Raw genomic sequence first — 25,708 nt, 5'->3', positions numbered from 1 at the left:
ATGGAACTTTAATTAAAAAGTTAACATTTTGCAAAACAGCATTGGAGAAACTGTTAAGAAAATTATTTCCTGAGGAAAAGTATTGAGAGACTTCAATTAAAGGTATCAAAGACTAATGAGGTAACAGAACTACTGGAGAAAAGCAGTTAAAAAACATATCCATGAAATTCAACATTATCAAATGCATTATGTTGGTGTTCATTACAAATCTGACCTTGTGAAAATAAACCATATATTCTCTTAATTTTAATATATGCAGATCAGTGTGCACTCTAGAGCTATGTGGCATAAAACAGCCAAGTTAGAAGTTAGGTCAATTTATTGTCAATTATCTGATAAACTTACCAGTATTGGCAAATACTGTCTAACAAAGTTATGCCAAAACACAGCAAGAAAAGCATCAAGGAGAAATGTAATATAAAATGAAAGGCAGCATTACCTTTTCCTGAAATTACTTCTTTCTCATGTCGCCATCTAAATCCAAACTGTTAAGATAAGAACCAAAATTAAGTTGTGAATAGTCAACGTATTCAGTAATGTAAAGACTAATTTCAGTTGACTGATGTCCTGCGTGTGGTTCATCCATTCAATTCTGGTTAGTAAAATTTAATTTCTTTCTCTTTTAATTAAAAATATCTCTCTGCCTCTGCTCGCCAGAAGGATTCCAATTTACACATGCAATTTTAATTCCAGTAGATGCTGTTCAGTACTGAACAGCAACTTTCTAAAAGGCTTCATAGCAGGCAGAAGAACAAATAGGAAATTAGGATAGACTGACTTTACTAGATACTTCATTGCAATTTTGTCCATACAAAAAACTGAGCAGACAAATGGAATACTGAAAAGTCATATTAGCACGTGTCAATGGATCACCTCTTACACCCTAAAGACTAAGACAAAAAAACCCCACCAATAACTAAGTGGTATTTCTCTTCACATTGCCTAGAAACTTCATATGTAGATAACCCATCTACTATTTTTGTTTTCCAGTAAAATCTGCTTCATCCTCTCAAAATGGCAAGTAGCCTAGTGAAAAGATTGAAGACTGAAGGGAGTGAGAACAGCCTGGGAAAACCAATTTTCACTAACAAGTAGAAAGAGGGGATAAAACTCAGAGCCATACAACTTCTCCAAAAAGGGCTATCTTGTATTTTCTTTAAAATTCATGAACACGGGATGACAGCAAGATAAAATTGCTGCTCTGTAAGCAAAGCACAGAAGACATTGAACTTCCATGTTAAAAGATGGGGAGGGAAGAAGGGGAAGAAGGGTTACAAAATCAGAGATGTAAAAAAACGGCTGCAACGCCTATCTTTGGCACCTGAGTTCCAAAGCATCCTTTGGAATACGGACCTTCTCTTGGTGCACTCATAGACTGAACCCACACAAATGTGCATTTTGCAGATGCAGTGGCATAAATTCTGTAATATACTGGATTGATTTTTTTATGTCTTTAATTTTAAACACTGTACAGAAGTACAGGTATCTATTGCTGTGTGTGGTCTTTAATGTTGTTGATTTTTTTAATAAACCACAATAATTGTTTATCTGAAGGGCAACAGCATGGAGTTCTCATACATGAAATGGTATGTGGTTCAAAGAACATCAGAAAAAACAGGGAAGCAAAAGTTTTGGCTTTTTAAGAACGTGCCATACTCTCATATAAATGCTCTGTACCTTAATAACAAAGCTGAAAAAACTGAGCAGAAAGACATCAGTAGCTAAAGGTTTTATCGCCACTGATTTTCCTCAATTCAATATATTACATAGAAGATGTCTAAGAAAATTAAAAATTTGTACACCAAAAAAATATTTGCCTCTTTAAATCAGTCCACTAATTTTCAAATTGGTATTATAACATAAACAATGTCTTCACACCTACTGTTTTCACTGGTAAAGAAATCACAGGAGAAGATCAGGTTCTGCTCTCATACTATGCATGATGACAGTTTGCTAAGGCTGGATCAGGTTGTGCTTGGCCTACTCTACAAATCTGCAGTGTGGTCTAAAGTACCATTATACCACTCACGCTTCAGTCAAACAAAAATTAATCAATTGTAAAAACCAAGAACTGTCCTGAACAGTTCAGTGAAAACAGAATGTAAAATACATCCCTAAATGCAGAAATCATGATGGAAACCAGGTGATCCAAAGAGTGATGGTAATTGGTTTTGCTCTTTTAAAGGATATTTACTGTTTTACAGGGTATTCTAATTCTGAAAAGCTTGTGATGAAATTGAAAAATACTGCAAGTTTACAATTAAACATCAACAGTATTTTGGCACCAATTTTGTACGTGCGTTGCTGGCAATAAAAAGTGAAAAACAATTTGACGTTATCTGCATGTTTGCTTTTTCATAGTCTTTCTGCTACTTCACCAACCACCAAGTTATCCACGTTCATTTTTGCTAATGCAGTAGACTTTTATACCAATTTTCCCTCACAGTCCAAACATGACTCAATAAGATATAAATCAGATTATATGCTTACAGAGTATTTCTGTAATGATATCAAGAAAAATAAGCAAAATAAAAGAAAGGAGGGAGCCAGAGCCACCTGTAGTACATCTAGGACAAAAGCTGTCCTCATCTGCATTCATTTTTGCCAATCGTTCTTCCACCAACTAGTGGAAAATCACAGAGTGACCAAGGCTAAGAAGAAACAATAAAATAAAAAGTGAATACAATTTAAGTCCTCTAACTAAGCTAAAATATCAGGAACAGATTAAACTACACAGGAAAAGTTAAAAATGAGGGCAGGTTCTTGAACAGTCAGCCTGCAATATTAAGGAATGCAAAAGGATCATCAGCAGACAGCATTTATTCTGCCTTCTTTGTTAAATTAATTCAACAAGATTCTAAATGAGCTATTTCTACAAGGTAGACCAAGACCAAGTAGAACTCCAAAACAGATGCTTTACAAGAGTATCAAATGGCTAACTTAATAAGAAATGATAGTTTTAAAAATGTGAAAGACTATTTAATATCCACAAACAATAAAATTCCCAAATTAAATATGGATTGCTTGTATAATATGCATTGGCTGCAGCAACAACTAACATGTCCACAGTTACCTCTTTCAGAAAAAAAGTAATGTATGAATTTAGACAACACTGTGGAAAAATACCATAGATATTTTAAATATTTTTATTTTCACAGGAAAGCCTCCATGCTGAAAAACAATGACAAAAGCGAACATCTTAACATTACCAAGTGGAAGACAAGTTGGCCTAGAAATCTGAAAACAATCTGGAAATAAAAACAAAAGAATAAAATGTATTCTGTTTAATGACCAGGTGTCAGACAGATTTCATTTCTTAGCAAATAGGAGACGTTTCCAATCTGTTAAGCTACAAAACAAAGCACAGAGACAGCAAATAAGAACCCTTCTAGGAAAATGAGACAACGAAGAGAAGAGAATGTTTCTAGTCCAATGCGTATCAAAGTAAAACTTACATGCAGAGCACTCTCCCCTAGTGCATTGCAAAACTGACAATAGAACTGAACCATCTGACAATACAGACCGTCATTTATCAGCCTCAAAGCTTGCAGACAAGATGCACTGAAGGTTCAAAGACAACCTTAACCTAAAAAACTCTGATCTAAGGAAAACGTAAGGAGTAACAGACCCATCACAAGCAAGAGCTGTCAGTGCACACTCTTCCAGTGTCTCCAAGAAGCCTCACACTACAGGGTCACCTTGGCATTTCTCATTAAAAGAGAAGGAAGAGATTGTTATGTCCTAACTACACAATGAAAAGTGGGATTGCAGGTCACAGGGTTCTATTTGCCTGCAGTGCCAGCAACTGAGGTGAGTGCAGGTGTGCCAAGTGACTGTGTGAGCACCAGTGAAGACCAAGCCAGACTAGCCATCAGCTAGATGAAGTGACCTGGGAGCAAGGAGGGTGAGTGGGTGTCCACCGGCCAGCTCTGGGTGTGAGAGCACCTGTGTATCTCTAGGGACAAGAGCACAGGGGGGGTCTGCTACGGGACCAGGGACTAGGGGAGTGCCAGCCATCTCTGTGTGCATATGTGTATATGCATGCGTGTATGCGAGTGAAACACTCTGAACCAGCAACTGGAGTGCAGCTGTGGCCTTGGAGGTTCATACATCTTGGGGCTTCTTACCGTTTTCTTTTGAGCTTCAGTCTTTGACAAGGTACTCTGTTTTTCAGACCTCAAGAGAGCCCCTCCCATGAAACTGGTCCTTATTATTATCCAGTACTTAGGAAAACAGTGTTTTTTCTCAGAAGAATTCTAAATGAGATCTGAGCTACAACCTCTATGCAGAGGTCTCTAGAAGAATTAACTGGCTAAAAGATTTTGGCTAGTAGCAAAACAATTACAGCTGTGAAAAGACAGATGAGTATGTATGTGCAAGTCTCAATCTATGCAATATATTTATATATTAAAAACAACACAGAAAACTCATCTCCAGCATTACTTTGACACCACCTAGCAGGATACAGAATCATGGAATCACAGAACAACACAGGTTGGAAGGGACCTCGAAAGATCATCTCATCCAACCTTTCACGGGAAAGGGAGCCTAGATGAGATTATCTAGCACCGTGTGTAATCGCATCTTGAAAACCTCCAGTGATGGGGACTCTACCATGACACTGGGTAGGTTGTTCCAGTGAATGAAATGTTCTCACTGTAAAAAATTTCTTTCTTATATCAAGATGAAGCATCATCATGTAAAGCATCAACAACTATCACACCAAAGGTTGGCCAGCTGAGAAACTTGTTACCCACCATGCACCTCTCAGCACCAGTACTGCAAAACAGAAGGTAAGAGGGCCTAAAGAGATCCAACTTCGTTTCCGGAAATGCAGAAAAAGAATCAAGGCAGGAAAAATCTGAAAGCACAGACTGCATTCCATTGGTGTGAATGGATCAGCAGCCTATTTCTGAATTCCATGAAAAAAACCTGCTCTGACATCCTTCCGTACCAAATATGGGCATGGATAAATCAATAACTGAGAAAAATCTCATTTTTAATATTTTTCTAAGAATTTCTAAGAAAGGCCTCTCACATGGTCAGAACGTATTTGAGAACAGAAAGCATAACCTAATATAAGAGAACAAATTACATGATACAGCAGAGTTATGCTGACATGGCAATTCCAAAAATATAGGTAATGACTTATGAGCATAAATAGGAATTCAGCGTGACCTCAAAGTTAGGACAGCCACATTTGAAGTCTGACAGGGAAACACTGTTCATACAACACACGCGCACACACACACACACAAAAAAAAAAAAAAAAAAAAGAAAACTGGGGCAGAACAGTTTCCCACAAAAGATAGCAAACATATGGAAACTTGGCACAGGAGTGAAAGAAACAAAATCTGTAAGCATGCTCAAGGGAAAATCAGTTGGGGGGTAGGACAGAGACTGAGGGATATGACACAGCTACAGGAAAATAAAATCAAATTTACTCCAAAAAAAAAAGGAGGGAAGACATCTTCAGCATTTTACTTTTTGTTAAGTTTCATTTAATTTTTGCATTTTTCTGTTCCAGTTTTCTTTAGAAGGCTATCATCTTTTCTGCCTAATATTAGAGTTTAGGCCCAGTCCTTGCAAACATTCACCAGTGAATGTAATTTTCAATACTACAAATAGTCTCAAAGAACTTTATATAGACCCTGTTTGCAGGGCTGTGTTGTTACTATGTGCTAACAACACTAAGACGCATCTCAGCTCACCAACACTCTTTGCAAAATCACAATAGAAAATTCACATATTCTTTCTGACCAAGAGATCAGTCAGTTAAAAACTTGGAAACAACAAAGGCTGTTCTGGTTAAGAAGAAAAACTGGTGCTGGAATTGGGCTGGCTCTCTTAAGAAATTCTATTTACTTACAAGGAACATACAAATCCTGCTTCCATAAACAGAAAAGAACAACCAGCAAAAGACACTGCTTTAGAACAGACCTTTCCAAAATTGTTGCTGCCAGCACTCAAGTACAAAACTCTCTCTTTTTAGACTCTTTGTTTTTTTGTAACAGTAACATTCCCAGGGTTTTTTTAGGCTTCATCTAGTGCTTCTCCCCAGGCAAACCTCTCTAGCCTTCTCTGCTTAACCTCTCCGCTTTTTCTGCCTTTCTTACACACAATGTACCTCTTCATAAAACACCATCTGACAGAAATACTCCTGTTCCCACAGAAGCACATTTTTGGGGCAGTGACAATGCTTGGATTCAAACTGCTGCTGCTTATTAAACAACTTGACAAATCCTCACAACTCTCTTTCTAGGGAAGGGGTACTAACATTCTGGTTTCACAACATATCCACGATCATAAGGCAATTTTTAAAAAAGGACATACTTTAAAACCAAGATGATTTACAATAATGAAGCGTACCTTATTCTCTTTGTATCTACTGAGATCTGCTATACAGTATTCTTTGAACAATTTATCATAATACTTCTTTGCAAGCCTCTTCTCCCTGTAATAAAAGGTATTACTTTTTATTAAATATAGAACATGATACAATTCATTTTACTTTGTAATGACATTAGCAAGACAAAGACATGTTGTTTCATCCAAAGAACACAAGTAGCAGAGCTAGAAGCGTTAACAGAAATACTCAGTGAGCTAAGGGGTAATTTCCATAAAACTGGAAAAATACATCTAAAATATATCTACAGCACAAATTAAACTACATTTTTTCAAACTAGGCTTCCTTCAGAGTTTTCAGAACAGTCGTTTGGATCCCAGAGAATGCACAAATATTTCTTAGTTCTTTCTGTCATCAATTCATTTTGCCACTGAGCGATATTACAATATGAAAGACCTCCTAAAGGTCTTTCATTTTTAAATGCATTGAATATCAAAGAATGATCACCAAGTATGCACAGTAATTCTTAATTAGTAGGGGACACCACAAATTTAGTACAAGTGATCTAAAAACATTTTCTATAATAGTTCCAGGTACCAATTCATGTCTGCTTCATCATCTTCGTTCCAGAGGAATCTATGGTTTTCTCTAATAACATCAAGATCCGTCTTGTCATTTGCTCTATAAAAGGACACATTTTTTTTAGTAAAATGTAACATTAAAATGAAAAGTCAGTCAAATAATAATATGGTAAACATCAGTATTTCACAGTTGTGATCTCTACCTCACCACATAAAGGAATATATTGGTGTGGAATGAAACTATTAAAAAATGTATGCCCTGGCATACCTTTTCCCAAATGAAAAATTCACAGTGGAAAACAGCCACTGAAACTGTGATGACTTGATCCTGTCTGAAAATACTTTTTATACTTTTTATTGAAGACAGTAATGTTAGAAGGCAGTTATAGACAGCTCTAAAGAAGGTTATCATTATTCTGGACAATGGATAGTAATTCTGCACATTTCAAAAGTATTTCAGATTGTTATTTTGAAGGTACTGCCAGATATTTCTCAATGTACCCTCAATTAATGCTCACCTGTCATCCTTCCTTTTACATAACAAAACAAGAATAATTCAGCTCATGGTAAGTTTTTATATAAAAATAATGGTGCAAAATGAAACAAGGCAATTCTGTGGTTTGGATATTTACAACAACTGTAGTTACTATCTGTGACGAAAAGAATTAGTAATTTGATACATAGCCACATCCCCTTCTCCCCCCAAAGCTATAATATATATTTTAACAGCTCTCTATAACAGTGGAGCTTTGGGGGCATGAGGGGAAAGATTGCTAATGATTCTTACCCAGAACGTTGGAAATCCTCTATTTTGCCACCGTAGTATAAAATGTAGTCATTCACAAACTTTTTATGTCTTTCATACTGAATAAATCAATTAAGAATTGTTTCAGGACTTATCTTCTTTTATTTTACCAGAGTTTAAAGCTAAAAAAATAATAAAACTTTTTTATACACTTAACAGAAAGAAGTGGCTTTTTTCTCAAAAACATTCCAGTAATTTCCAGAAAGAAAGAAATTAATTAGCAATTTTTACTTAATAACCTCTCATGAAAGTTATTTTCCAAATACAGGAATTCAAGGCAATTTCATCTTTAAAACCTCATTCAGTTGCCAGACCTTTATAAAATTGTCTTCGTTTATCAAAGATGCTCTGTACGCATATACATAGAAACTGGGTTCATTATTTAAGCTGTAATTTAGACAACAGCTTCTTAGTACTGCAGTTTTGGTTTAAAACAGGCTTGTATTTCTGTATCATAAAAATAGTCTGGCTGCTAAAATGGAACAATTTATTACAGTTTACCACCAACATACAAATAAAAGTTACCTGTTTTAGTTTGGAGATGAAAATCATGGGAAAATATGTAATGTGTTTTTTTGAACACCTCAGCCTCAGAGACATCATTTGAAACACCTTTTGTACCATAATTTGAGCAAAAATATGTAATTACTTATTCAGAAAATAAGCATCTTCACAAATAAAAACATTTTATATGGCTACTTAAAAATATTTTCAATTAACTAGTATGGTGTTTCTGAAGCAGGATCTCCTGCTACATATCCTGGCAACTACTGTATCAGTGTGAATAATTTGTATGAACCTACTATTTTGACATGCATTAGAATTTCACTGAGAAAACATTTTATTTTCCAAAGGCCTCCAAAAACTTAATTTAACCTCAGTTTGAGTCTTTTTTTTTTTTTTTTCCTTTCTACCACAAACAGAAGGAAGAGGGAAGCAAGTCCAGAAGGTTTAACTGGTACAATTAAACACATTTAACACAACATACTATTTTGTGCTGCCATTTCAGTTACTACGTGTTAAAATTGTGTAACAGTAAATGTTTTAAATCAGAATCGCTCAAAAACATTAGCAGAAACTCATAAAAGTCTCTACACAATGAATTTTGTAGTCATTCCAGAATACACAAGATTTTCTGTGGCTAATGACAGTCTACAATGTCAGTGGGACTGATTAAGATACACCTCCTTTACAGGCATACGATGGTTTATGTAGTGCCTGGCCAAATTCTAAGCAGGTTAGGAGAAGTTACTTTCTGTTTACTGGCGTCTCCAGATTTAAGTAAGCCTTTCCATATTTAATTAGTCTTTACTTTCCTATTTATTAACTGTTACTGCTGAAGAATAGCTATTTAAACAAACAGGGAACTGATGATACTTCAGATATGCTCAGCCAAAATATATAAGGACTGCCCTAGGTGAAAACTAAATAAAAGGAGAAAGGTTGTAATCTAAATAAGGTGGTAGTTATAAAAATAGTTACAAATTATGCATGAAATATGATTAAGAGATTAAAAAAAATAAAATAAACCTGCACATGATATTAAACAGGCTTACATTAGAGCATCTGTAGAAGATATTTTTGGAGATAAGGCTGTTTTGAATAGACTTTTGAATTAACTAATGCATTCTTAATTTCCAGAAGAAATGTATTTGTCCACAGATAATAGCAGCCTTATACAGAATTATGTTCTGTATAAACTCAACTGAAAGAGCAAAGTGTCTTCATGCAAGTCTAAATGAAATTCACTTCGTAATAATTTCATCCCAAACAGGACAAATGAGAATATAGGAAAAATCTGGAAATGCCTTGACTGAGTAGAGACATTCTCAGAGACATCTCATCAGCTAGAAGGAGCTAATCTGAAGAACGACTCAGTATCTGGTGCTGCACTGTCAACTGCTGTGACAACTGAGAAATCCCAGTATTTCACCATAATGGATAACCTGTGCACTATCTTCAAACTTGAAGAAAAATTAAATAGAAGGATACGGCATCCATCGCTATCAAGTGAAATCTTCTTTTTCTTGCTTCTTCCCTGTTAATAACAAATATGTTTGAGTGAAAGCTATCCTTACATTATGGGAAAAATGCCTCACAAAAGCAATACATAAAAGATACCTATCCCATTCTTCAGCTGCGAATTGTCTGTGAACCACACTGCCTTGTTTTGCTTTTTGGAATGGCTTTATCAGAAGGACATCTTCCTTTTTACTAAAGGTAGAGGGGAAAAAGGAAGAAAAGTTAGTTGAGAACTTTACATAAACAACAAAATTTCCATATGCCAAATTTTGCACTAGCTTGAATAAAAAAACCTGTTATATTGCTAGTTTCTACATGAATAAAACCAAACTTCACAACGAACACCAGCTTAGACATTATACTTCATTTGCAGAATGAAGCTGGAAAGGCATTTGCTTACAGTCAGCATTTAAAGAAAATTGCTTAAAACAGTAATCTGTAATATTTATTTTTATCAATATTATCACCATAGAACGACAATGAAAAAACCCTGAAGATTCCCCAGTTTCAGTCTAGATTTAAAGCCCTCTATAAATCTCAGCTACACAGCCAAGTAGGAACAGGAAGGACAGTATGTCCACTGAATACGAGTGACTGCTAGTAACCTTGTCTCATCCTTTCATGCTAATGTCTCAACACCTCATTAAACGGCTCTGCCTCTCGTAGCATAATCACAAGAATCACTAATTTAAAACTTAAGTACTGTGTTGTGAACCATACATATCAGTGGGCAGCTAAAAAAACTTTCAGAATTCAATAAAGTAATAGAAAATTAAATATAAAGACACACTTTAGCTAGTAAAAGGTATATTTAGTTAGTTTCATTCCTCAATAGAGGTGAAAAAAAGACTTTTCCATAATTATCAGCTGGCAGAAAGAATGGGAGTCAGAAACCTGTAGAAAGCAAGCCAGGGAATTTATATTTCAAGCTGTGGAACACAAGACTCCAGAAACTAAGGGTATCATTTGCTCAAAAGGATCTGTAGGCACCAAATTCCCATAAGGAGACTCCATAAAACAGCAATATGGAGAAAACTTAAGACTACTGCTTTCCTTAGAGTGAAAATAAATATCATCACAGAGCAAGAGAAGGAACTAACTATACATATACAGTAAACCCATATAAAAGCCCTACTGGGAATCAGCAGTAGTGTGCCAGAACAAGGGTAATGATGATATTTTTGAAAGGGTCCTGACGGTTAGTTAATATACCACCTAGAAAGTGGAATGGTATAACGTGTAATGGCCTTTTAAAGAAAATGAAAACTGAACAAAACCAGTCACTGTTTTAATGGAAAACAGCTATATTTATAAAATAAATGGAACAGCACAATGCCTGCTATTATTCCAATGATTAAAACACGAAATTTTTTCCCCAGAATGCAGTCAGACACTACAAAACCCATTCTTTCAATTTTATTACAAAGGAAAATATGCAAGTCCTGGGAATGTTTCCAGAAAGCCTTCTTAAATAAAGTCCAATAACAGAGCAAGGGAGAGACAGGAAAATGTAAGAAAAATATATGCATTATGTAGGTAAAATGTTCAGTACAGTGCAAAAAGTGTCAAAGGACTATGGTGCCAAAGCAAAATAAATATATAAATAAATAAAAATCTTAGTAATATAATGAGATCAGACTACAAAATTCAAGGTCACTAATTGTGCGAACCACTGAAAGAACTGGCAAAGGTGATCTCAAATAAAAGATGTGTAGTCACATTTCAAGGATTCAGTACAACACAATTCACCAATTCCCAGGTCACTTCACAAATTAAATAATAAACAACTAGCATCAGTTCTTCACTTCCTCCAAGCAGGTGTTTTATATCTACAAAGCCTATAGCCACCTGGCCTTTTTCCCCTTGCTCTCTTAGCAGTTCCATGTGTCCTGATGCATCACAGTGAAGTGAACAGCACAGCCAAACCCCAGCAGTTGATACTAATGCCTGGAAAAATGAAACACTCTGCTCCAAGAACTGAGGGGCATATAGACACCAGATGGACATGGCAGAATGGATCTTAATCAGTTGCCCCTGGGAGACAACATGCTTTGGCAAGCTTGACATGAGGAGATGCAGGAACCAAAGAGACTGATTTTTCAAAAAAACATTTCAACACCACACTTTACATACCATAGCATAATCTTCTACACACAGCAATAGGCCATTTGCACTAAATACATAATGCAAAGTGTTAATTCTGTACTACGTTACCTTTTAGTCTTTTGCACAGAATTCTCTCCACTCTCCTCATCACTAAAATCAGAATCATAGCCTCCATGGCCACGTGCCTGAAAATAATAGACAACACAGTCAATATAGCCGCTAATGTAATATGGACACAGCATAACTAGAAATCAGTACTGTCCATCATGTCTAAATAAAAGAGAGAAAGACAGAGAGCAAGCCAGCAAGTACAAATTCTCACATATGTCTAAACCAAACCAAACTGAACAGACAATGTAGAGTATATTCCAAGTAACACCAGGCAAAGACAGACATTGTCAGTCTGTCAAAAGACCACTTTATAAATAATTTAGATGCAGGTGTCCCTATATTTAATCTTCGTATAGATGCAGATAACCAAAAGTATGACTACATCTTTGGTCTTAACTTTCAAACAAACTTCCTTATATAAGAAAAAGGTGAGTATCTTCCCCAGGAGCTACTCTTTCAGTGGGCTGGAGGACAGCAACTGATGTGCCCACATTATAAACAAAGATGAGAACAAAAGTTTCTTTGGACGTGATACAGCATTTTAGATCATTAGATCTTACATTGGTAGCTGGAAAGCTGATTGAAATGATAACTAAAATACAAAATAACAATATGCCTGCAAAAATGTACCGTCTAATCAGCACAACATTCCTACCATGAAATAAAATCTCTTTTTCTACACACTTTGGGACTACAATGTCAAATTAATGCATATAAGAAAACCAAAATATCCCCTATCTTAATACCATCAAACAATCAAGCACTGACTGATGCCCAGATCTATCACCTCCATTTTTCAAGGCACAGTTTACATGTCCAATTCTTTCAGCAGACTAATGGCTTAAGTAGATCCCATCTCCTCTCCCTCACTCCTACTCTGGGACCTTCCTTCCAGTTGCTCAGTTACAGTTGTGAAACTACACATGAACCACCAGATCATACAACTCACCCAAGTTCCAAAGGATCCTATCCAAAAAAGATAATTTTAACTCAGATAAGCTTCCTGACAGTTCATGCAGAGCCCCCCAAAGAGCTACACCAGCCAGCTGGAAGGGTAGCACAGGAAGAAAACAGCCAGAGCTGGGAACTGCATAAACTGGCACTGACACCAAAAAAAGCATTTACACAACTGGAACATTTATACAACCAAGCTAAAAACAAAAGAGGTGGTTATTACACATCTGCACAGGGTAAGGTTCAAGACACACTTCCTAAGTATCTTGATAATTCAGACAGTGGATGAGAAAGGAAACTGGGTTAGAAAACCAGTGTATTTGATTCAGCGTTGCTGATTCCTACATTACCTACAATCATATTCCTCCTCAGACAAAAACCTGAGAAAAACAAAATCTGCAAAAAAGATGCATCTCTTCAGGATGATTTTGATGAGATGCCTTCTCTTTATACAAATGCCTCCCAGAAATTCCATGCTGCAGAGTCAACTGTATCCTCTACTGACATCAACAACTGGTCTGTGTCATGCAGAGTATGTAAAACACAGTTCTCACACTGATGGTGAAGGACTGATTTTTAGGGGTTTTTTTTAATTATTTTTATTAATAATAATAAACTGTACCTTTTTTCCTTGCTTAATACTGTAATGTTCCTTCCACTCTTGAACTCTTCTGAAGAAGACATAGCTCTCATATATGTATATATTTGAACAAAACCAAATCAGAACTTTCTGATTTGCTTTTAAGTTTTCTATTTCCCAGGAGACACAAAAATTATCAGTTATCAAAAAAAAGCACAGCAGATATCTGCAGTGTCTGGTGTGAGTGGGCCTCATGCACTGGCAAAAGAGCAGCAATGGTGCAAAGTCCTCCCAGCACCGTCCCATGATAATCCACAGCTCAGATGCAGGTCTCCTAGCTGAGGTGGTTCTAATAGCAAGCCTGTCACTACTTTTATTAATAAAGCCTATGTGGTCTTTAAAGAAGGTTGAGTACATGATGAGTGTGCAGCAAATATATTTATACTTGGCCTCTAAATTTTAAAAATATCATGGTAATCCAGGAGCGTTTTAAATCGCAAAATTAATGCTTCCCAGATGAATACTGAGAGCTTCCTTCACACTCGAAAGGTTAGAAAGTCCAAGCCAACACAATGTGTATGAAGTCAACATGAGACAGATGAAGTATAAAAACAGGCAAGAAAAGCTTGAATAAAAGGAGATTTTCCCAGAGTGGTAGCCTTTGGATGATGGGCCCCAGGAAAAAAGTAGACATACTCAGTAATCAGCTCCCAAATGATTCTGGGAATGACTCAGTTGAAAAAAAAAAAAGATGCAAGAAAAGCTGCTCCAACAGAGTCATACAGTTGGACTCTCAGAAGCTGATGACTGCCTTTTGGAAAGCTGTGACTATGAATATAACGGCAGGCATGGCTAAGGCCTAGGTCCTGAGAGGCTGCTCTTCTGACTCTGACAGGAGGACTCTTCACAGCTTCAGTCATTCCTGTGAATCACTACAATCACTCAAAGACAAATTCAGAGTGAAAAAGAGCACAACCCATGACTGATGCCCTGACATTTTTAGGTCACTCCTTCTTTGAAAGCAACAGCAGGACAGGCAGGTACTGTACCAAAGTTGGGTTTGTGTATCGGGTTTGCGTGGCAAGGTTTTGGTAGTGGGGGGCTACAGGGGTGGCTTCTGTGAGAAGCTGCTAGAAGCTTCCCCCATGTTGGACAGAGCCAATGCCAGCCGGTTCCAAGACGGACTCACCGCTGGCCAAGGCTGAGCTCATCAGCAAAGGTGGTAGTGCCTCTGGGATAACATATTTAAGATGGGAAAAAAGTTGCTGGGTCACAGAAACTGCAGCTGGAGAGAGGAGTGACAACATGTAAGAGAAACAACCCTGCGGACACCAAGGTCAGTGAAGAAGGAGGGGGAGGAGGTGCTCCAGGCACTGGAGCAGAGATTCCCCTGCAGCCTGTAGGAAAGACCATGGTGAGGCAGGCTGTCCCCCGGCAGCCCATGGAGGCCCACAGTGGAGCAGATCTCCACCTGCAGCCCATGGAGGACCCATGCCAGAGCAGGTGGATGCCCAAAGGAAACTGTGACCCTGTGGCAAGCCCACACTGGAGCAGGCTCCTGGCAGGACCTGCAGATCCATGCAGAGGATCCCACACTGGAGCAGGTTTGCTGGCAGGACTTGTGTCCCTGCAGGGGACCCGCGCTGGAGCAGCGTGCTCCTGAAGGACTGCACACCGTGGAAAGGACCCATGCTGGAGCAGTTTGTGAAGAACTGCAGCCCGTGGGAGGACCCACGTTGGAGAAGTTTGTGAAGGACTGTCTCCCGTGGGAGGGACTCCATGCTGGAGCAGGGAAAGAGTATGAGGAGTCCTGCTCCTGAGGAGGATGAAGCAACAGAGACAACATGTGATGAATTGACTGTAACCCCCATTCCCTGTCCCCCTGCTCTGCTCGGGGCAGGTAGGTAGAGAGTTTGGGAGTGAGGCTGTGCCTGGGAAGTAGGAAGGGGTGGGGGGAAGGTGTTTTAAGATTTGGTTTTATTTCTCATTACCCTATTCTGGTTCGATTGGCAATAAATTAAGTTAATTTCCCCTAAGTCGAGTCTATTTTGCCCGTCACAGTAATTGGTTAAGTGATCTCTCCCTGCCCTTATCTTGACCCACGAGCCCTTTGTTACATTTTCTCTCCCCTGTCCAGCTGAGGAGGGGAGTGACAGAGCAGCTTTGGTGGGCACCTGGCCTCCAGCCAGGGTCAACCCACCACAGTTTGACATGAGCAGCTCCAGCAGTGCTGGACAGCTCTATTGGAGACTGGGACTGAAAATTACTGACCTCATGCCTTAGGAGGATACCAAAATCACCTGACTTTTAGGTAAAACATAAAAATGAACTCTATCAAAGAATCTCATCCATAAATGAATCTTTATGTTTTAGAAGGACAGTGTAAACAGACAGTGGCTTAATGTTGTGAAATTTCAAGGCTAATTTCTCCCCTTCTCCACGAAAACAGCCAAACAACGATCCCAGATAAGGAAAATGTATTTCATATCTAACTGTAGTAAAAGAGGGGCAGATACCAAAGCTTTATGCCCAAGCTAGTAGATTTTAAGAGGCATATGTAGACATTGACATGCAAAATTGTCAAGAAAATTTAAAATAACTAGTTTCACTATTTGATAAGCCCATCAATATAATCTTCACTTTGATGGAATTTGTCAAAAACTCAGAATACTCTTAGTAAATTAGTAACATAAATACCAAATATTTTATCAAAACATGAACCTGAAAGCTACATAACTTAAATGGTAGTGTGTTTTGTCTGTTAGACCAACTTTGAACTTTTTTTTCCCAAACAACAAAACAAACTGAAAGCACAAAACTAAAACAAGTACCAATATGCTTTGGGATACATTTAAATCACATTTAAGTAATCCCAACATCTTGGATTAATGAATAGCAAAGCAACTGGAGACAGAACCAAGCCCGCTAACTCAGGGCTCCTAAAAACAGGCAACTTAAACACAGTGAATGTACGAACACTGTATGCAACTGACAGCAAATAGAGGAGACATCAACTGTTGATGTCAATAAGGCCACTGCGGGCTCCCCAGCACTGCATTTACAGGAGGTATCCGCATCCAGAAAAGGCACCTCCTTTAACTCTCTCAACAGGGGTAAATGGACACTAGGGACATGGACACATCATAGTTCATGTTGACTCCTGATCACAACATGCAGCTGAACAGAAAAAGACAGTTAAAAAAAAAAAAAAGGGCAAAACAGTCCTACACACAAAATCCCAACTCGTAGCTCCTGACCTCAGCCCTAATCTTGCTACTCCCCTCCCAAGCATCACCCCTGTCCTTCCCTTTATCTGCCCAGCACACAGGCCTGCGCTCATTTCTGCTTGCAGCCTGGATGTGGTCCAAACAGACCCGAGTGCTCATTTTGGTACAAACGAACTACTCTGGGAGGGTCTGAAGGGACCACGGGATCTAGAATGGGGCTTGAGAAGCCGTCCTGGCTGGGTAAAGGGTGCCATGCAGCGGGTCAGCATGCTTCACTGCAAAAGGCTCTTCCCATCTTGATGTTGCCTTTGAGGCTTTGCAACCCCCACTTGGAGGAAAAAACCTGAGACTAAGTGCAATTATCTTCAAACCTACTCTTCCTTGTAGAACCAATTACGAGGAGTATTTGCTTATACTGTATGGTGAACACCCCTTGCAAAGAGAAAAGACACCCACGAGATACTGCTCCTTTATTAAAGCTCTAAAACTATGAAAGGGGAAGCCGGAGTAAAAGGTAACAGCAGACTAAGTGAGAATTAGAGCTTTGTGGGGCTCCACGGAGAAAAATTACACCGAAAACCGGCCCGTGCGGGTCCGACACGGCTTCCAAAGCCGCCCAGCCCTGCCCCGGCGTGCCGCGCGACCCGCCAGACCCGTCCCGCCGCCGTCGCCGTCGCCGCCACCACCACCACCACCGGAGCGGCCCTCGGGCGGCCGCGGGGCACAGGCCGCGGCCCCTCGGCTGCCCGCCCGCCGCACGGGGAGGGCGGCTCGGCCCTCTCCCCGCACGGCCACGGCCGGGCCCCTCCGCCGGCCCCACCCCCGCCGCGACGGAGGCCGCGGCCTCCGCCGAGGCCTGGCCGCCGCCCGCCCCCGACGGGCTCCCTCCCTCCCGGGCCCCACTCACGGCCGCGGAGAGGCGCAGCTGGTTGGGCACCATGGCGGCGGCGCGGGCCGGCCGGCCGGCCGGCGGGGCAGACTGGCTGGGGACGCCGGCGAGAGCCGCCTCCGCCACCCGGCCCTGCTCGCCGGCTGCGGCGCTGCTCCGCGGGCTGCTCCCGCGGGCCCCTCCCGGAAGCCGGGGGCAGAGGCGGAGCAGGGCCGCGCGGGGGCTGCCTCCCTCCGCCGCTGGCGGGCGGCGCGGCGCAGGGCAGCGAGGCGAGGGGAGCCGGCGGAGCGCGGCGGGGCGGCGGCGGGCGGGGGAGGGCGAGCCGCGCCGGCAGGGGAGGGGAGGGGAAAGCCGCTCATCATGTTGAGGGGCGAGGGGAGTCTCCCTGCCCGGGAACCCGGTGCGCGGCCCCGGCTGCGGCGGTCTCCGCCTCTGGGAAGGTAGGACTCGGCCGTAGCGGCTCCCAGCGAGGCCTTAGCGAACCCCTCTCCTCCCCGTCCCGCTTCGCCCCCGCACCACCCCCGGCGCTTTCTGGCAGGGGAGTCCCCGTTGGAGGAGAGGAGAGAAGGAGAGGAGCTGAGCCGGGCAGGGGCGGGGGGGGGGGGGGGGGTGCGTAACGGCTCAGACCCGGCTGCGGGTACCGGGGGTGGCGGCACCCGGCGGAAAGGGTCCCTCGGGGAGGCGGGGGTCGCTCTGGAGGAGGCCGCTGAGGGAGGAAGGGCCCCGGGAGGGTGCTCCTCGGCGGGCAGCAGCTGCCAGACGTCCCCGGGGCCGGGGCTTCATGCAGTAGGTATGTGCGCTGCCCTCACCGCGGCACAGACCTCGTTCACGGCCGTATTAACGCCCTGGCAGCCTCGGCAAGGTAACATGTAACATTGATTTCCACATGTTTTAGCGGTTTCTCTTCTTTTCAATTGCATCTTGCAGTTAGAAGAAGGAAGAGCAATATATGACCCACTTTCTCTGTGAGGACCAACAGCAACCGGGTGATAGAGTTTGGGAGCCTGTGGGTTGCATCAGAGAAAGGAGCCCTTTTAAACTGAAACTGTTTTCTCATAAGCTAGCAGGGAAATACAAGTCTTCAGCGTGATAGTCATCAGGTACAGCAAGTAGCTGCCAAGGACTTGATATCATTTCCCATCAAACATTAGGACGCACAATACCTGAACCAGCATTTTGACTGCCGAAGTCTGAAATGCTTTAATCCATCACGGGTATTTTCGTCTGGACTGCCGTGTTATTGATTTCTGGGGTCTTAAACCATAGACAATACAGGGAAATTTTCAAAATTGAAATACAGCTACTGTCATTGTAATATCTAAGTTGTAAAATATAAGTTGTAGCTAGTCGCTATTACACAGTAAGGCAATCATACGCCATACTTGACAGTGTACCTCCTTACCTTGGCTGCTGAATCTCAGTTTTAAAAGCAAAAGTATTTTTTCTCCTGACCTACTATTTGTGTCACTTGTTAAGTTATTATCACTCTGAAGGTGTCCCATGGAAAGGAACTGAGTGGCAATAGGCTTATTGGAGTGTATGCAGTATTCTGCTGAAGTCCTACTGAATGTGGCCCGTTTCCCCTAAAGGGCAGAGACTCTGTTGCAAAAATGGAATTATCCTAATTAATAATTTAAATATCTTAAAATAAATAATGTATACCTACGAAGCTGTAACAGCAGGCATCTTTTTGTTGTTCTTCTCTTACGGAAATGACAGACTGCTTTAGTGTGAATGAATCCCGACATGATTCTGGAAACTGGGCCAACATATCATTGATTATGCACTTTGAAGAAAAGTGGGAAAGGTAGAGGAAAGATTTACAATTCTTGAATCTCTTGGCATTGTGCTGTGGCCACAAAAGCTTGCATACAGAAAAAATAAAGTTTCTGGGACAGAGAAAAATTTTGCAGTGAGCAGCTGTTGTAGATGCTGAAGTTATTTTATAAGCAGTTTTTCTGAGAATAGCAGCTAGGTAATTTCATCTTACTGTGTTATGCTTTTCTGATATCTGACTGTGTTGCTTTCAAACGTCACCTGACTGCATTTTATATGTGGGCTACAGTAAGCTACAGCTGGGGAAGTGGATCGGAAATGGCCTCGTAAATAAATTGGAAGTTGAAACTGGACCTGTCCTTAGCCCTTGGTAGATGTATTATAGTTTGATCCTGTGGGATTATCTCCGTAGTTTAAATCTAGCATCAATATGCTTTGACACCATAAAGGACAATTCTCTCCTACGAGTCCCACAGGACTGAAAGATATGGGGAAAAATAAGGGAAGAGATGGGCATAACTCTTTGCAGAGTGAGAGGTGCTACAGTTTTAAGTTGGATTTCAATGATTGTACAACCAAACCTTAGGATCACAGCTTTCCATTACAGGTAAATCAATCTATGGGTTAGCTGCTGCTGAAGAGAGCATTCCTCCTCTTGAGCTGGCACTAGTGCTTATCTGACCACTTCTGCTGAACTGCAATATTTAATTTTCTGCCAGTCTAGCTCCTCTGACTATCCTGCTGTGGTGTCTGATGAGTAACAGTGGTGGTGCAAAAAAAAGGTTAGGGATGGGACAGGAGAGAGGGAGGAGGTGAGAAACAAGGGTGGCCCTTTCAGCAGCAGCTCTCTATTAGATCAGTTTAGCAGTAATGTGAAACTGTACTCTTAAATTACAGTAGCCCTGAACTTCATGGCCCACAAAGGAGACATCACTGTAGTTCTTAATTTACTCCTGCCCTAAATCTAGAAATGGGCCAAGTATGAGACCTAGTGTATCCAGAAAGCTTAAGTCTGACATGATTTTAAAACCTTCAAGAAATAAATGTTTTCTCTCCCAAGTTTTCAAATCATTGACATATTCTTACTCAACTTCAATCACTCAGTTTTCTGATGACTCAGTGTAACAATTCCATAGAAAGTTTTGGGAAGAAGAAATGGAAATTTCTTCCCCCCCAAAAGTCTTCCCAGGGATATTCTTAACAATACAAGGTAATGTCCATGATTCTGAAATAATCCTAGGAGTTCATCAGCTTCTCTGTATTTGCATTCATATTGTCTTTCTTCCAGTCACCTATGTAATCTTGGATCGTATTATGTACACCATGGAGATAGCCTCAGTATGCAAAAAAAAAACTAGACAAAAATTATTTCACTTAATTTGCCACTTTTCAGTCATCCAAATTCATTAAATGGGTGGTAAAACTGTTGCTGACATCAAGAGATTTATGAATACATATTGACTCATGTCATTTGTACTGGAGAGTAAAAGGTGCATTTTAACATCTGTAATATGTGTTCAGGACAGACCTCTGACCTTCTTGTCGTTTGGTGGTAGCATTATGTTTACTTAAGTAACCTGTTCATTTATTTTTTTAATTCCCCCATATTTGTATGGGAGGTACTTTTATCAATACGTATGTACCAGAAGAAGGTATTGAATCATGGAGATGCAGAATTCAAGGAATTCTACTTACTGAGCTGTTCCTAAAAGCTTCCAGTATAAGAGATTTCACAGCATAAATAGCTTAATCTGTTAACCCCTTAGGTATACAGTTTTTTCCTAATATCTAAGATAAATCTCCTTTGTTGCTACTTGAGATAATTTATTAATGCCTTGCGCTAGTTGGTACAGAAAGCGAGAATTGATCATCATTTGAATAACAAATCTTTAAATACTGGAAGACATATATGACCACAGTCTTCCCTTTTTGAAGCTAAAGAAATGAAAAGTACTTCAACCTTTCCATATAGTTTTTGGGAACTCTTATATGTTTTATTGCTCTTTTTCAGACTTGAATTTCTCTCTTTCTAAGAAACACTAAGCATAACTGTTTAGTCCTTATCAGTAGTTAGCTAGGAAGAAATACCTCAACCTTCCTGCAGGAGATTGTTGCCTCCTAAGATCTTCTGGTAAAGTTGCTTAAACTCAACAGCCTCTGATTTGTTTGATCAAAATTAGTTTGGTTAGCCAATTAAGAAATTAGTCCAATTTTTAATGAAGCAAATCAGGCAGCTTTGCCAGCAGGCCCGAAGAGGCAGCTACCACTGGTACGGAGGGCGTGGGCAAGGTGGTCACTGACAGCCATATCCATTATAAGAGCTGTTTGCAGAGGACATGTATGACTACATTTGAGTTTGATTATGAGAAAGTAATGTGGAACCATCAAGAATGCTAGTAAAATTGAGATTTATCCTGTCTAATCTTTCCTCTTTCTCCGTTAAGCCAGTTATTTTGTTGAAAAATGGGTAAATTAGACTTTCTAACATTATTTGATATTGGCACCTTCCTATATTCTACATGTCTATGAAGTAAGTTGCCAAATAATTTATTTTTATGTCTTCATAGCATGAACAGTCTCATGGCATCTGTCATGTTCCTGATTTTCATCTCCCTCTATCTGAAGCCCCCTACTAATTTGTACAAAAGCAAGTAGAACTAAAAATGGACATTTACGTATGCCCGTAATACCACGTTCAGTAAGTGTAGTTGTGCTTCCCTTAGGTGTACCTGTGCACAACTTTGGGGATGCACTGTGCCTCCCAACAAGCCCCAAGCAAGGTAGATACTTGAGTCAGGCAGCTGACTCCCAAGCCTAAGACTTTCTGACAATCAGGGAAAACCAGTGGGGCTGTGCTGAGGGGCAATGGCTCACGCTCACCAGTTCCCATCACTGGGACTGGTCACTCCAGACTAGTCATTAAAGACTACCATCATTCTGTAATCACCTAGAGGTTATGTAAAGAGAGCAGGCTGTTGCAATGCATAGTTATTTTGTCAAATTCAGTAAATGGTATGTTCCGTGGTTTTGGTCATACAAAGGATATCAAACATGGAGTGTAATTAGCCACTAGATGTCGATGTTGCTGTGCTAAAAGGCAAATGCAGTTTTATTTGTTTGGCTGATAAAGTAATTCATTCAATAAAAGCACTTCCGGATTTAAAATTTTTTCCAGTATAGAGTCACTTACAAAAGATATCATAGACAAGCCCGTGCTATATCCATTATTTCGAGAGCAGCTGTGCTGTTTTATGCTATTTTGAAGTTGCAATTACCATTTCAGTGTGTAATCATTGTTAGAAAAGTGCCTTTGAAAAAATAGCATCTGATTGTTCATCAGTTTCCTCCCTTGTTCCAAAATCCCAGACCTTTGTATAAGTAACCGCAATCATTGTATTGCATTGTATTTGTTAATAAGATAAAATAGAGATAATAATATGATATCTAATCCTATTATAAGAGTATAGAATTTCCTAAATTCCAATTATCAGTGGAAATTTTCCTCTTAATTATTCCCGTTTAACACCATTGGAGATCAATGTCAGATACATCGTGTGGGGGCAGAATTTCTAGAACACTAAGGCTTCCAATATGATAAACAATTTGGAAAAAAACTTGGTTCCTTTGAAAATCTGTCCCCAGTTCTGTATAACTAAAGGCAGAGCCAACAGATGGTGGAATTTTAGAATGCCGTATAAAGTAGCATTTGACCCATGGACCTTTCTTATTCCAGGCTCCTGTACTTCAAGAGTGAACAAATCACTGCAAACCTCCACAACTACTTATTGCCTAATGCACTGTCAGACTTCACCTGAAGGTGGTGGTTCTGTTGGCCGTCTACATAGTACTTACTTTGAGACCGAAGTTTGGGAATAAGTTTTATAAACACTAATGCAAAGCTGAAGAAGAGGACAGTGTACATCTTAAATTCCAGATTACGTTTGTTCTGCTGATAGGATTAAAAAAAAAAAATAAAAATCAAAGGCTTTTATTAAAAATGGAGTTGAAACTTTCAGTTGATGTGAAAATCTCCTAAGCAGCAAAATATGAGGAAGTTGCACCCTTATTCTTAGTTGATCAATTTGGTAAATAGAATCCTAGTTCAGGCCACAATGTTAGAAAATACAGCCTAACCTGATTTATTCCATTAGCTCTACCTCCTCTGGTGCAGATAAGGCCTCTCAACTTTAAGCACAATTCACAAAATTTTTTTGTTGCTGTTGGCAGAGGAGCAGCCTCTTCATTATCATGGACTGAAGTAGTTTAAGTCATGCTCAACACTTTATTTGATGGTAGCATCACTTATACTCTTAACACACTAATGAATCACAGATACATGAAGAACTGTAACTGTTTTAATTGCTAACATCTATTTTAGTTCTCTTGACTGTGACTACAGAATCTTACCATAATATCTTGAAAACCAGGTTGTTCATTCATTCTGTTGCAATTAAGGGAACACTCATAGCAACAACCTTGGTCCTAAAATTTCTGTGAACTTCAAAAAATATCATTAAAATAAACTACATCACAAGCCCTTGTTAAGATGGGTGTTGTAAATAATGCCAGTATGACCCTATGAAGACTAACTGATCCAGTTATGGAAATAATAAAGCAGACTTTCATCAAAAAATAATTATTGGAAGAAACCTCCCATATTATCTCTAAAGTTTGGAGGGTTTTTTTTGCAAAAAGTAAATAATCTTACTTAACAAATCCCCTGGAGATATAGACTCCTGTCTAGTGTCCTTTAATTGTCACGGCTAGTGCTACATTTGTTGTGTGCAGGTAATTTCAGTCTCCAGAGCTTACAGTCTGGCAGCTCTGCTGAGAACAAAGCTCACTAAAAGGTTACCCATGCATGTAGGCATGCATAAACAAGTATAGTGACTTCAGCCTATCAAGAATTTAATTAAAAAGTAATTACCAATATGCACAAAATACTACTTTTAGTTTTATCAGCCTGCATTGAAATAAGTGGAATACAGAAACTAACTCCTCGAACGTGTTCCAGTTTTCATTTGAGGAGATTTTAGAAGTGCATGATGCTTAAATTCCCCAAAGTATGAACATTCTCCTAAGAGAGCAAAGAATGCTTAATCCTACTTTTATGTCTAGATCTGCTATGGTGGAAAGCGACTGATGGCATTCAAATACATAAATCCAAGAAAAAGGGAGATCTGTTTTTTCTAGTTTGATATCAGAATTATATAAGATGAAAAAATGAAAGAAATTAATAAGCAAGAGAAGGAAAATATAGTAAACTGGAAATAAAAAACCCCAACCAACTGACAAACAAGCAATGTACTTGTTTTCTTTAAATTATATTGTTTCCCACTGGAATTATTTTGTGAAAATAAAAAGAATATGTGAGCAACATTACAGTCCATTGCACTTTGAAACCATAGTGAAAAAGATACATATTCCCTTTTTTCCTGATATGCATTTTTGTGCATAATGTCTACCACGTATCTATATTCATAATATTCACTTAGGATGAGAATTGAGGGAAGGTACAAATCATTTACAGTTGAATGTATGGAATCAAAAGTCTTCTATATAAAAACATGAGTGACGAGTCACTATCTTCTGAGTCATAGAAGCAGTTAAGCACTGTTTCTGTACCTAGTATTCTAGAAAACCTGGAAAAGAAAGGTGCCTCAGAGTCTGAGTCTAAGATATAATGTAGTAGAGAAATAAGTTCTCATTCCTACATACGTATTCCAGCAACCACCTGTTTTTTTAGAGATGTGTTGCATCTTAACCAAAAGCTGAGATCTTAATCCAGGAATCAAGGTCAGTCCTGCAAACTGCACTATGCAGCTGGTCAGGGATGTTCATCACAGTGTTTTCCACTGGTTGTCCTAAAGCTAAGGAAATATTTCATAGCAGAGGTTATTTGCAGTATACAGTGGCTTAGTCAACTGTTTGGAATCTCACAAATAGATTTTAAAAAATAAGGTATAAGAGGCATAATGATGACAGAATCAACCCTCATTTCGCCTTGTGATTTCAGTGGGATTAGTTATGTAGTAAAGTAGTACAGTAACTGCATGTAGAGGCTGATAGTATCTGGGCTGAGGTGATCAATAGCTGATCATTCAGTGGAAACTGGAGGATACAGATATATAAAGAGGCTGCTCTGAGCAGTGACGTAGGATGAATCTGTAAAAATTCCTCAGTTTTTTTTTATGAACATGCTCATAGAGTACTACTGAGAGACCTCATTTTTCTGCTAGAACTGACCTTTCATTAGTAAAAGTATACTACTGATTGCCAGATTTTGGAAATAATAGGGGTTATATTTCAAA

General features: G+C 39.6%; 2 protein-coding genes across 4 annotated transcripts in view; one reads left to right on the top strand and one right to left on the bottom strand.

Annotated features, from left to right (window-relative positions):
* LOC126042482 (protein FRA10AC1) overlaps nucleotides 1–17,776 on the bottom strand; it is a 29,858-nt gene extending 12,082 nt beyond the window's left edge. Inside the window, exons 1-8 of the mRNA XM_049809619.1 lie at nucleotides 17,640–17,776; nucleotides 11,969–12,045; nucleotides 9,854–9,946; nucleotides 9,725–9,770; nucleotides 7,715–7,791; nucleotides 6,944–7,027; nucleotides 6,370–6,454; nucleotides 440–485 (exon numbers count right to left, since the gene is read on the bottom strand). Coding sequence (XP_049665576.1) covers nucleotides 440–485; nucleotides 6,370–6,454; nucleotides 6,944–7,027; nucleotides 7,715–7,791; nucleotides 9,725–9,770; nucleotides 9,854–9,946; nucleotides 11,969–12,045; nucleotides 17,640–17,672 — 541 coding nt within the window. The 5' untranslated portion in view covers nucleotides 17,673–17,776. The remainder of the gene's footprint in view (nucleotides 1–439; nucleotides 486–6,369; nucleotides 6,455–6,943; nucleotides 7,028–7,714; nucleotides 7,792–9,724; nucleotides 9,771–9,853; nucleotides 9,947–11,968; nucleotides 12,046–17,639) is intronic.
* A 95-nt stretch (nucleotides 17,777–17,871) lies between these two features.
* Nucleotides 17,872–25,708, top strand: part of LGI1 (leucine rich glioma inactivated 1) — a 31,729-nt gene continuing 23,892 nt past the window's right edge. Inside the window, exon 1 of one of the 3 annotated variants that reach the window (XM_049809608.1) lies at nucleotides 17,872–18,061. The gene's annotated coding sequence lies outside the window, so the exon portion shown is untranslated. Of the gene's footprint in view, nucleotides 18,062–18,265; nucleotides 18,484–25,708 lie in introns of those variants that run through there. The other 2 variants (XM_049809606.1, XM_049809607.1) reach the window with 2 other exon arrangements.

This window comes from Accipiter gentilis, chromosome 9 (assembly GCF_929443795.1).
Source record: "Accipiter gentilis chromosome 9, bAccGen1.1, whole genome shotgun sequence".
Classification (NCBI taxonomy): domain Eukaryota; kingdom Metazoa; phylum Chordata; class Aves; order Accipitriformes; family Accipitridae; genus Astur; species Astur gentilis.
Note: the sequence above shows the minus strand (reverse complement) of the source record. Positions and strands in the feature narration are given on the sequence as shown.